This window comes from Merops nubicus, unplaced genomic scaffold (genome assembly GCF_000691845.1).
Source record: "Merops nubicus isolate BGI_N331 unplaced genomic scaffold, ASM69184v1 scaffold48843, whole genome shotgun sequence".
Classification (NCBI taxonomy): Eukaryota; Metazoa; Chordata; class Aves; order Coraciiformes; family Meropidae; genus Merops; species Merops nubicus.
The window spans coordinates 19,220-32,433 of NW_008599349.1; the positions used below are offsets into that span (position 1 = coordinate 19,220).

The 13,214-nt window shown below is 40.9% G+C and overlaps 1 protein-coding gene across 1 annotated transcript in view; it reads right to left on the minus strand.

Annotated features, from left to right (window-relative positions):
- Positions 1-7,293: 7,293 nt before the first annotated feature.
- Positions 7,294-13,214, minus strand: part of NFYB (nuclear transcription factor Y, beta) — a 7,237-nt gene continuing 1,316 nt past the window's right edge. Inside the window, exons 3-6 of the mRNA XM_008937323.1 lie at positions 11,646-11,843; positions 9,510-9,591; positions 8,370-8,449; positions 7,294-8,158 (exon numbers count right to left, since the gene is read on the minus strand). Coding sequence (XP_008935571.1) covers positions 8,126-8,158; positions 8,370-8,449; positions 9,510-9,591; positions 11,646-11,843 — 393 coding nt within the window. The 3' untranslated portion in view covers positions 7,294-8,125. The remainder of the gene's footprint in view (positions 8,159-8,369; positions 8,450-9,509; positions 9,592-11,645; positions 11,844-13,214) is intronic.

Here is a 13,214-nt window from a genome sequence, read left to right on the forward strand (position 1 = left end):
TGAAGAGTTCCCCAGTTTCCCTGCCTTGCCACCTTTGTGCCGTGCAACCTGCTGCCTGTGGCCTCTGAAAGGGACTTTTGAAATTAGTTCCCTGGTCTGTGCAGCAGTTGTGTTGCTGCTGTTCACAACGAGCAGCGGAGTATTGGATGTTGCTTTGTTATGGTCTGCTAAGAAGATGGGATACGAGTGAGCACTGTGTTCAGAAGCCTTCTAGTGAGGATGGGGATTGTGTGCCTATCAAACCTGGCTCAAAACGGCACAGCCATAGGGTAAGCTGATAAACTGCTGTGGCAGCTGCTTATGGGGAACTCCTGGGGACATTGATACATGTTTCTAGAAGCACAGGAGCAGAGGACTGAGTGAACCAAAATGTCTATGGAATTGTTTCTAGTTTAAGAGACTTCACATAAGAAACTGCTAAAAGCTGTCTGCTCTAAATCAATTCCTTGTGTTCCTATTATAATAGAGTACCATTGTTGTCTTGTCTTCAATTATTTGTGGTCCTTGATTTGGTAGAGATCAAATGTGAAGCCTAAGCAATCAGTGAAGAATTCCCTCATTGTGCTTTTGTCTTTCTAAGCTTCTCAGAGTAGGAGTTATTTTCTCTTTGAGGCAGACTTGAATTTGTTGTATGAAGTTATCTTAAAAACAACTCCAAGTTAGTCTGCTGCTTTTTTTTCTTTATAGAGTTAGCTGTTTCCTAGTGTATTTTTATAACATTTTCTAGTGAGCTAAAGGCTAAGGCTTTTATTCTGTGGCTTCCACTTACACCACTGAAGCATTTGGAGCACTGACTGCTGGCATCTCCTAGCAGTTGTGAAATCTTCATTTTAGTGTGTTTCCCATTGATCTGAATCTAAGTGGAGATCACTTGCATTAGGATTTCCAGAAATTAGTTGAAAGGAGCAGGAAGATGAGCTTAAAATGGATCCTCTTGCTCCATGAATGAGTCTTTAGGATACTACACCTCCAAGGCTTCCTCCAGAGAGAGGAAATCCCCACGGCGTGCTGTGGGGGTAGCCTGGGCTTGCAGCTCTAGATCCCAGCCTCAGTGAATGGTTCAGGTCTCAGCCAGAGAATTTCTCTTGCACCTGCAGCCCCCTTCTGTGGCCTTACACAGGTCTTGTTTGAAAAACAAGAGCTATGGTAAAATCCACAGATGCTGTCCAGGTGCATTGCCTGGCTTGAGGACAAAGAGTTGGGCAGGGTCCATGAGGCTGAATCCTCTGGTCTTCCCCAAACCAAGAGCCAGTGGTTGAACCCCCTTAGAAACAGCCTCTTCACATTACTTGTTGAACTTGCAGACCTACCAATAACACACACACAAAAAAAACCCAAACCACCAAACTGGGTCTGGGTTTGGTTTGCTGTCATTGTTTTATTGAGGGGCTCTTGCCTCATGCAAGCATCTGCTTTTAATCTATGACCTAATTGCTAAGTTGGTACAGCAGCTCCTTAAAATGAAAATTAGGGTTTGAATATGGGATCTTCAAAGAGAAAAAGAGATGAAGTGTTTCAGCGTGTGCCAAATGGCAAGCACTGTTCAGAGAGCTATTTCTGTATCTGATGAAATGAAAAAATACCGTTACCCACACATGGAAGTTATCAATCTACAATTATTCCAGGCAGTCCTTAGAAGAGGCACCCTGGGTATGTGCTGGCTTAGGAGGTTCAAAACCACCAGTTCCCTGGGGTTTTTTGCATCCTCTTTTTTGTTTACATTCTCTCATTTAATTTTTTTTTTCCCCAGGGACTCTTAACTGCCTTCTAGAACCACCAGCTCTTGCTTACATGCAGCACTGATAATTCTCCTGTAACAAAAATTACTAGGTACAAGTACTAGCTCATAACTTTGAGCTGTATTCAGCAGTACCCCAATTTTTAGTTTTTAGTAGGAGCTTTGTAATTACTTCTTCACTGCACTTTGCCTGAGTAGGGAGGAGGCTTTTATACGTTGACTTTATACACTGTCTGCTCCATTAGGAAATTGTTCGAAGCCTGGGAGAAATTCTCTGAAATGATGGTCTTGAAAAAAAGACTTGAAATTTCAATCTAACAGTGAGGTGTCACCTACTTAAGTTAGAGCATAAATGTTTTAGGACACCTGCAGATTATTTATGTAGTTACTATTCAAAGATTAGTTCCTTGTATTTGTGCTGCTATTAGAAGGTCAGGAAGATGAAGTTGCTGTAGAAAGGTGCTGCTGAACTATCTGAAGCAACAGGGGAGCTGTCAAGCTGGACAACACAAAATTGCCAGTTACTCTCAATATTTCTTTTTCTGATGGGTACACAACTTGATCTCACTGCATCCACTAGAGACGTTTTGATCGAGTTTCAGCTGCTTGACTTGTAGAACGTGGCTGTAGCTGCTGGGTCTGCACAGAGTGAGAGCAGACTCCCCTCTGATGCAGCACCCCCCGGGCCCTGCAGTCTCCAGACTCCCATCCTGATGTGACGGAGCCTGTTTCCTTGTCGCAGAAATGATTTCCAGCTGCCTCGAGGTGAGATTTTGGATGCTTTCCGCTCTCCTCAGTGCTTAGCTTTCCTGCTGGCTGGCTCCAGGCAGCTTCCTGCTCACCAGGTTGCTTCTCCCGGTGTGTTATATTACACAGGGAACCTGGGCATCTGTGCGGGTGTTGTGGCTGGGGCCAAGGAGTCAGACACTGCAGAAGCAAACCTGTTCAGCCCCGAGTCCTTCATCTGTGCTCTGTTCTTATCAGTGATGGGAGATAAGCTCTGAGGAGTTTGACTATTTTGTCTTCACACAGTGCAGAGATGAATGAAAAGAGTATATACTCCCAATTTGCTGTTGCATAAAATGGTGACTGTGTTTTTAGCTGCAGTTGTATTTTGAGTGACAGTATTTTTACCTGGACTGTGACGGGTGGAAGTTGCTTTTATTTGCTGTTCCTGTGTCCTTTTGGGTGGGAGATGAACTCCTGTTATCCAAGTCATGTCATTCAGATTCTCTGCCCTTATTTACTGACTTATTTTGTCAGTTTAAGAAAGGGTCTTCTGTCATGTTGCCTCTGACTTCTGCCATGCTAAAGACACACCTGAAACAAACACATCTAAGGAATTAGTTTTCTGTGGTAGTTGCCACTGGGCAAGCTCCAACCAGGGGCTAGGTCCATGCCCTACCCCCAGTTTGGGAGGAGCTGTGTACTGAGGCAGGGAAAGCAACTGCTTGAAGTTGTAAACAAGCCTTTTAAAATTGTAAGAAGTGCTCTACACCCCTTAACAGCACCAAAAACCTGGGCTGACTCTGAGCGGGAGTAAATCGCTGCTAAAACGTTGTTTGCAGCATGCTGACATCAAATGTGCCCTCTGGTGTGCACTGTGCCACCTATTACTGTGGTTTGTTACTGTCCTGGTTCCATGTAAAAAGGGGTTCAGGGCAGGACCCACACGGAACAGAACTATGTACTCGCCGCTCCCCCACCCTCGAGAGAGAGAGAGAGACACTGTTGAAAAAAAATGAAGTATATTGTTTAACAAGGAACAGAAAACGAAAAAGGGAGGTAAGGAAAATAATATATACAAAGATTAGGGGAATAATACAAAAAATAAAATATACAACACCATCAGAAATGGTTCCAGGGTCCCACGGAGTGAAAGGAGAACTTTCCTCTCCGAGCTCCAAGGCAGGAGGGAAACTAGAACCCACTCCCTGCCTCTTATCAGAGTGTGTGTGGGAAGGGGAGGGAATACAATGGTTTCACCCCCACCCGGGGTCCTCCCAGTTGCTGGAAGGTCACGACCCCATTCCAAGCCTCAAACCACAACAGTTACCCAGAAACCAAACCCTTCTGAGCAACTCTGTCCTAAAAGTCAGTGCCGTCACTAATGCTGCAGACAGAGCCTGGGCCAGATTAAGGATTAGGCACACACAGATGCGATTGGCAGCCTGAAGGATGCTCCTCTGCCCAGCAGGTTTAAACCCTCAAAAGTTTTCTGCCGTACAAAGGCAAATCAGGTGTCATTGCTGCTCATAAATGGATCCTCTGGCCCAGGGTGCTGCAACAAGATATTCCAGAAAACAACCCTGGCAATTTGCCTGCAAGATTTCCTAGACCTGCTGCCTCCCTCTGAGGGAGTGCTGTGTGCTGCCTCGCCTCTCTCCCTGCCTCCACAGCCAGACCTGGAGACCACAATTTAATAAGCGTGCTACAGCCAGCACCGATTTGGAAACTATTGTGTGTAGGGGCAAAATGCTCCCAAGAGCATTTGGCCTTGGAATTCAGTGCAAGCTTCAAGTGACAGAGTTTCTAGAGATCTTTCCATTAAATGTTTACACACCAGGGGTCAGAGGTGACACTGCAGTCCATCATTATGCCAATTTCACAAATCAACAGGAAAACAGATCAATATTCAGTTGCTTAAGTATATTTTTTCAGCCTTTTAAAGGGTGGAAGCATGAATGATTATTCCAGAAAAACACCTCTTATTTTCAAACAGGAGAAATGGGTCCATGTTTTCAACCAGGCACGTGCCTAACTGTACCACAGGCCAAAAGGAATCCTTCCACCACTGCTCTCTTCTCCAAACCCAGCTGAAAGGGGAATATAACAGCAACTGCTGTCCACATCAACTAATATTTAGCTGCTTCTTACAGGACTGCTTGGGCCCTATATAAAATATAGTTTCCCTATAGCATTGTTCATCTTAGGATCTATATACAGGGTTTTGTTGGTGTGGTTTGTGTTTCTTTGTTTGTTTTGTCTATAAATGTAAGAAAATTCATTTCCAATGTAGGTGAAAAACTTCTTTTCTACTTTACTCAGTACAAATCAAAACTGAAAAAAGTCAAGCCTGCACCATTTGGAAATGCAGTGACTTCAAAGCAAGTTGTCTTATCACTGTACATGTAACCAAAGCAGCAAGTTTACACAACTTAACTAGAACATTAATCGCATTCAAAGCTCTGCAAAATGAAGACTTCTGTGGCTGTGAGCAAGGCTGCTGCTGCCAGCTCTTATCATAATGACAAGCTGCTGGAGAAAATAATAGCCCTCGGCTCTCCACGTTGTTTTGCACTGAGGACCCTCCTGTGCACGTGCAGTTGCCCATATGCTTCCTCTCCTGACGAGGGCAAGAAAGAAATCACCTTTATATGCTTACAACGTGTTAATGAGCATCATCTTGAAACACTGCAATAGGGACCATCTACTAACGTGATGCAATTCAGAGTGTATCCAGGGTGCAGTTCAAAGAAGATGGCCATTTAAGGTATAGCCCACATAATGCACACTGATTTTCAGCTACAGGCAGATAAGCATGGGCCAGTAGATATTCAGGATGCACGGTCTCATGCCAAGACTCCCTCTGTGTTCCAGCTACACCACCCAGCCACATATTTTAGCATTCAGTAGAGATTAGAAGAGAGGAATAAATAAAACAGTGAAGATGCCACCGCACATCAGCAAGGCAGGTGATGGCAGAGCCTCAGCTCCCATTAAGCTTGTAATGAAATCAGGACATAGAATGACAGCTACATCATCTTTTCTCATACCTGCATTTTGACCAAAGATAAGAGCGTTTCTGTGCTTTTAAAGATGCCACAAGCACTCCATAAAGAAAGATCAGGAGGATCCAGTCACACAGAAATTAATTTTAAAACTTAATGTAGTGGAATTTTTTTTGGTGCCTTTCCATGACACAAGCAAAAGTCACTGTGCTTGGAAAAAAGATCTTTGAACATCGCTGCTATTTCAAGCGGCCTTTCACCAAGTTTTAGCATAGGCTGCCACAGCTGTCTTGATCCCAAGCTCAGTTTGGGGTTCTGTTAATTCAAAGAAAACTTTCAGAGAACCAAAGACAGCAGTTTTGTAGAAGCAGATGGGATACTGCAGGAATGGCTGCCCTCAGTTTGGGTCTAAGCTACTTGTAAACTTTCAGTACTTAGAAACAGAAAGGTCAGAACACATATCAGTCATTACTCAAAAATAAAGACTCCACAGCAGTTGTGCAACAACTAACAAGATATTGGACAGGTATTTTCTCAGACCACTTTTGCTTCACCTGCACTACAGTACCCTGCAAACTTTATTAGGGGAATGATTTCAGAAAAAAACATGAATTGTGGTACCACTACACATGTATTTTCAGGAAGCGAGTGATCCATTCGGTGCGGTTTTGTTCCTGGACCTCAGGGAGTGAGGGGGGAGGAGAAAGAAAAAGGGAAAAAAGGCACAAAGCTGTATCAGCTCCTGTGCTCATGTGATGGTATGTACACCACAAATTCAGAACTTTTAACCTAAACTCACAGAAGCAAGCCAGCAGACTGAAAAATGTGGCTGGTTTCAAGGAAATGTGACAGATGACCTCAGCCCCCTCTCTGCACATCCAGCTGCCAACTCTCCCCTAGCTCCCCCTTAGCCGAGATCAGCTTTTTCCATGGCAAACCTGGGAACATCAGGAACAGGGTAAGATGGCCTGAAATAAACAGAATACAAACAGAAGGGGCTCCTGTAGGGATTGTGTTACTCAACTTTACATTTAATGAAAAACTCCATTTGTTCAGTCATAGCTGATGAAGAAGGACAGACTGCCACAAAACCCCGAACATCTGTCTAGATCACCAGAGATCACACTGGATTGTCTCCAGAGCTCTGCCATCATAATGCTGATTTGTAAAAGACACTGTTCAAACCTGCACATACATTAATTTTTTGTTTAGCAAAGAACTGGCCGTTTCAGGCTTCTGGGATGTCTTAGTCTAAGCTATTTTCCCAATATTAAATTGTTACTTAAAAAGACAAAAAAGACAGAACAAATTATATGGCAACATATTCAATATGTGGTTTGCTTAAATTAATGACAGGTACGTGGAAAGATAATTATTATATTACATTTCAGTCCACTGCAAACAGTAAAAATATCAGAGGTCCCAAAATTCAGTCTGAATAAGGTATATTACTAAAACCACCACCCCAGTCCTAACAGGCTAAAACATTTCATCTAGCAAAATTACCCACCCGATTATTAAAGAAACAGCAATGGTACTAAGAACAGCTCACTAAAATATACAGAACTACATTACCTAGGTAGATTTTATTGCAAAAACAGGAAAAAGACAGCAAACTACATATCTGTCTTCCATTTCAGATTTTTTATCACTTGTTCAAATTTCAGTCACTCGCATACACTCACACACACGCAGCCTGTACACAGAAAGTCGCTAATACATTTGAGTTCCCACAGTCTCACAAGAAACCTTAAAACAGTTCAGTAAAAAGTTAAAATGAGATCTTTTACCACAAGGACTATAAAATCCCACCCCACCCCACCCCCATTAAATTTCTAAGTTTTGGATTCTAAAAATCATACATAAAAAGGAAGGGTTATTTCCGTAGCACAAAGACTACCTTAAATGTATCGAAGTAAATCTAGGGAAAGTTAATGCAACTGAAAAAAAAAAAAAAGGGAGACCTGCATCACACACAGTCAAGCGTTTTCATCAACACTGTTGATAAGCTCGGAGTCTCTAAATGTCCTAGAGCACTGTTTGTTTTTGATGAATTTTCATTTCTGAAGTTACATAAAAAAACAGTTGTAGCAATTCATTTGGCCTGCTCATTTCACGAGGAAAAAGTCCCTTTCAAAATTTCAATAAATATGCTGACAAAGTTACTTGAGGTTGTCATGCAAGACAAGTTACATAACCAAGACCAACTCAATCTTTATAATAAAGGCAACTTGCATTCAAAAATGAACTTTGCCCTTACAATTTTATTCAAAGGCTAAACATGAATTAACCCAACTGTTTACCTGAATTACAAAAGTAAAATGATTCAATATGAAAATAAGAAACTGTCTACAAATCTCTGACAGTAATAAATTGCAATATACAATGCATACAGGAGTTATACAGAGCAACAAACTCTTGTACAAAACAAAAATACTTTAATACCTTTAAAATCCAATTATTTTTTTTTTTTAAATCATCATGAAAAAGATTTGAGTCAGAACTCACACCTCAGTTAGTCAAGCTTCTGGTAGCTACATTACAGCTATTTAATATACAAAGAGATAAATCTCTTCACCAGTCATTAAAACTGCCTCTTCGTTAGAGTGGCATAGCTGTTCCGTCTCGTGTTCCCAGATACAAAGTTTTCTTCCCATCATGAGAACTGAATTTGTTGAACACCAGAGATCTACCGAAAGAAAACACAAGCTTACATTCACATGCACCTTCCCCCAAACTGCGTTGCAGCCAGCAGCTTGGAATTGTCACAGTGTTGGGATGTCCTGACAGCCACCACCGGAGGATGAGACAGAATTCATTCTCATCTTTCAGACCAGGGCGGCTGAATTGCTGTTTAAATTTTAGCAGCAAAAGGGAGAGTAGGGGATGGGACAAAGTACCTGTTGATACGATGTTGTGTAGACCATAACATTCTGCTGTTGGCCATCTGTAGTTATTAAGCCTGCTGGCAACTGGTTAGCTGAAAGAAAGAGCATTTTAAGAAAGTTAGGAGCTGAAGTATACACAGAGCCCTGTTTGATATGTCTATCACCATTAAATAGCCTTTAATCAAGGTCCACTGTAGGACTAGGGAGCCATTCCTCTCCTGACAGCTATATAGCATATAGGCACACTTGGTACCGAGTATTAGAAGTAAACAAGTTTATTCCTGTTAAGGAGAAACACTTAAGAAACAAAGTTCAACTTAATTTTGCATCAGATAATCTAAACGTAAGACTGCATTTTGTTCTTCCCTCACACATATCTGAAGCAGAACATACAGAGGGGTATGCCGGCAAGTGAAGTTGGCCATCCTGACCACTGAAAAATCCCCAGCATTCAATATCCCAAGAAACACAGAAAATTCAGTTTGGTTTGTTCAGACATAAGGTTAACACCCAAGCATACTCGTGCCTGAGGAGCTCAATGAAACTGTTGCTCTTCTTTATCAAACAGGGTCCGTCAAGGTTTCCGTAATGGGGAAGCCCCATGGAAGGGAGCAGAGGTGAACAGAGACAGGCAATGACAAAAAAAAAAAACCCAAACCACACCTCCCCAAAAAACAACAGAAAAGGCACTGCCAGAGCCTGACATTTCACTGGTGGACTTCAGCATGCCCTTCAGGGTAGGCACGAAAGCTCTGAATTTCATAGAGAGAGGAGGCCAGTAAATGGAACAAAGAGTACTTCTGAGACTTAGAGAGAAAACACAGTGAGTGATGCTCTCAGATAAACCTCTATATATATTACTTTATATATTTTTAATATAGATATATAATATATAAACCTCACCATATTACTTCATTCTGGCCATAAATGCAACTGACTGGGAGGAGTTTATGTGAGCACAGGTTATTCTCCAGACATTTCCAGTGAAAATTTCAATGGATCACAGGCGTAACATGTGGCCAGTCCAGGATATATTCCTCAAGTAATAATTCTGATGTCTAAAGTGTCATGCCTCAAACCAGGACAGTAAAGGAAGTTCTGGTTTTAGAAAGGTCACAGTAATAATATAATAAATTAAAAAGTATTACTTACTAAATGCTTCCTCTGTGAGCTCCTCACTTAGACCATCTCCAGTTATAACTGTTCCCCCAATTCCCTTTTCTCCTTTCATTGCCTAGAGAAAGAGAATAAGAAAAAAAAAATAAAAAAAAAAAAAGAGAAAGGGCTTTGTGTTAGAGTACAGTTGGCTTGAGGTTGTTTCAAGACCCCAGGAGCTCTAGCCAAGGTTTTGAACTTGCAGAAGAGTCACTGTGCAGCAGCTGGAGCTTGACATCCAAGATCAGTAAAACTATGCGATTTAATAATGTGCCTAGTACAAGAATACATGAAGGGTGTTTTTCCATCTTAGCCACACTCCTCAGAAACAAGAACTCTGCAAACTAGGACTGAGTAGTTCTAAGAAAGGCTTTCACCTTCTGCAGAAACTCAAAGGTATGCACTAATCCGGAAGGAGCAGTTAAGAGCATTTACAAGAAGTGACGGAATCTCAGAGCTACTGAGAACCTGCAACGTGTGCTTACCAACCACACACGAGTGCCATCATCATACAACCAAGAGCTGACATGTAAAACCAAGATACTGGATTTCTTCTCCCACATCAAGGACTAGCCAGAAAGGACATCAGCATGGAAAGCCAAGCCTCCCAGTCATCAGCACGCAGTTTTACAAATGCAAAGCTTTATGCCATTAGCTAAGAACACCTAAGAAAATAATACAGGCATAAAAAGTATTCTCTGCACTTGTTTGATACAGACTAAATACTAAGCTACAAACCAGAAATGTTTTACTATATACAGAACTCTGAGGACAGAACCAGCTGGAATGGAGGTTTAAAACTGATGAGCAAAACCATCCAACCCAATTAAAACCCAATCCCACTACTCTGCTACCACAGCATATATATCTGCAAAACTGGTTGCTTCAGAATGAAAGTAGCAGAGGCCCAAGTCAGACTTCTCCAGAAGTACTGAAACTAGTTAGGCACTACTTGTTTTTTAATTTAAGCAGATACAGCACTTTGATAGCATGTGCAACTGCTACACAGGACTGGGAAAAGACAGCACACAGCACACTTCAACTTCTAGATTACAACTCCTGTACCTCAGTTATCACAGCAAATGACCTTCTGGGAAGGGGAAGCTTCAAGTGCTGTGAGCAAGTTAAGTATCATTAGGAAGTCTGACCCCATTAATCAGAAACTTAAGCTTCCATAGCAAAGAAAATCTGAAAAGCATCTATCTACAGTACTGACAATTTAGACGTACCTGCAGCACTCATATCAGTAAAACCAAGGATCCATAGCAAAAGAAGGATCCACATTTAAGAAAAAAAAATTGTTTTGAGATTTTTTTTCCTCAGAATTATTTTAATCCTTAACAACTTTATCATTCAGGACTATGAGGAAGAGTGGTCACTGGATAAAACCACCTTTACATCTGTTATTCTGAGGTAAAAGTACATCAAATCAAAGAAGCAAGCATAATTTTCTTTGGTCTCCAGAGGGAAGGCAGGGGGATGGGGACCATGCCAGAGCAAAAAAACCCAAGCAGAACTACATCTTTCTCAAAAAGTTTAAATTGCTGAAAGAGAAAAAAAAAAAAAAGTCACTTTCGGCTACAGAAGGGATAAATTAAACTTCTTGGATCACATACCTACCATGTACTATCTATCAAAAACAAACTGAGGGACAGGCTAAAAAAAGGCAGATTAAAAAGCCCTAGGGAAGCAGGTAGGCTTCCACGTGAATCTGACGTGAGAAAAACAACAACTTCTTTTGCAGATCTGAAGGCCAGACAAATAAGAGGCATTAGGTTAGTTCCTCAGAGGATCCAGTCTAGTAGAGTTTTATTGACTGAACCAAAGATCAAATTAAGTATTCTTAATAGGCATCTTTAACAGTAATCACCAGAGTGATTTACTAGCAGCAATATATGAGAACTTATTCAGTTGAAAGCTTTAACTATGTTCAATCAGCAAGTTTAATCAAAATGTTTACTTCTTTTTCTCTTGATATTCTCTGGAATGCTTTTAAACTTTATATTAGACCCTAATAATAGCTCTGAGGCACTGTGCAAGTTACCCATTATACAATTACAATGACAGGGAGCTAAGGATAAACACGACCAGCTTAAAAAAAAAAAAAATGTAAATACTGAAGCATATACCAACCTCTCTGAATTTTTGGAGGTATAACTTCAAAGGTTCAACATAGCTATCAAACCCCAAGGTAGACATGGCAAAAAGAATATCCTCTCCATTGATGGTCTTCCTTTTCTCTTGGTGACACCTCTCACTTGCTTCTGATGTGATAAAGCTGATGAATTCACTTACACACTCTTGCACGCACTCCTTTGCATCCTTAGCAATCTAGTAAGGAAGAAGTATAATAAAGTGATTAAGATGCAAGATGATTTTAAAAAAGCTCAACACCCAAAGAATATTCTGGACAATAAAAGAAACATCCCCAAACCTGGGGATAGCACCCATTCAGGTGATACCTGTATGTGATGGAACCACTGGATGTCATCATTGCTCTGTTTAAGCACATCTGCAACATGACTTTAACTTCAGTTTTACTACTTCAGGAAGCACAGTCACCTGCCAGGAACTCCTGAAGACATAACTACGTTCTGTGCAAGGTTGTACCTATAGATGCATCTCAGTATTGCTTCCTTTGCTTATCTACAACTTTGCCTTCAACCTGTTCATTATGATGTCATAGCTCACTTCCATCCTCCTTTTAACAGACCAAGCAGTTCTAGCCCCACTGCAGTACATTCCCAAACTTGGCCAAGACAAGTATTTTTATCCTGCCTAGATTCAGGGACTAGAATATGTGCCTAGCAGCAAGCCTTCCTAATGCTTTAATATTCTGATATAAATTTTCTAAGTGAGAATTCAAATGATGAAACATACGCCCCTGGCAAGAATGAAGTAAGTCAATTTTATTACGGTTTTCAGCTGGACAAAAGTAGTTCACCTGACTTAAAATAACAGCAAGCATTACTCATGATTATTTGGGAAGCTGACAGGAGCCAACTGATAGATTACAATAACCAAGATTCTTATTCTTCATATGAGAAGAAATTGTTTGCTTTAAAAAAAAAAAAAAAAGGCAGTAACCATATGTAGAATCTTCACTAGTTGCTCTGATATTTTCAGATACACAGGGCAAGATTTTCAGAAGCATTCATCAGCCAGCAGCTTCCCTTGCAGTTTTTCACAAATATCCCTGATTTTTCCAAGATAGCTTGACAACTCATATGCTAAATTCTTGACAAAAATCTCATCTTGATCACTAAAAACTTATGACAATATGGACTAGTGAAGAGATTTTGCAACAAAGATAAATGTAACACCCAGATCTCCAGAAAGCCCTGAACACTATGAAAGTACAAGCAGATACAAGTAAATTATATCTTGCTTCTATTTGGAGTGAATTAAAAAAAAAAAAAAAAAAAAAAAAAATCACCTTTAGCTACGTCAAGCGTTACTGGGGCAGGAATTGTACTGGAATACAAAAAAGAAACAGCAAGTAACAGGAGCCCTGCAAAGGTTGAAGATAAACAGGCCAACTGGTCAAGAACTTACACAATCATCATCTCAGCAGAATGGATTAAACTGTCTCTTCTTAGAAGAAATAAGTCTCTCAATATCTGGCCTTATCTGCTATATGATGTAAGACAGACTTCTTAGTTCATTTGGATATGTAAAGATTCAGGCAACAGACAGCTCACC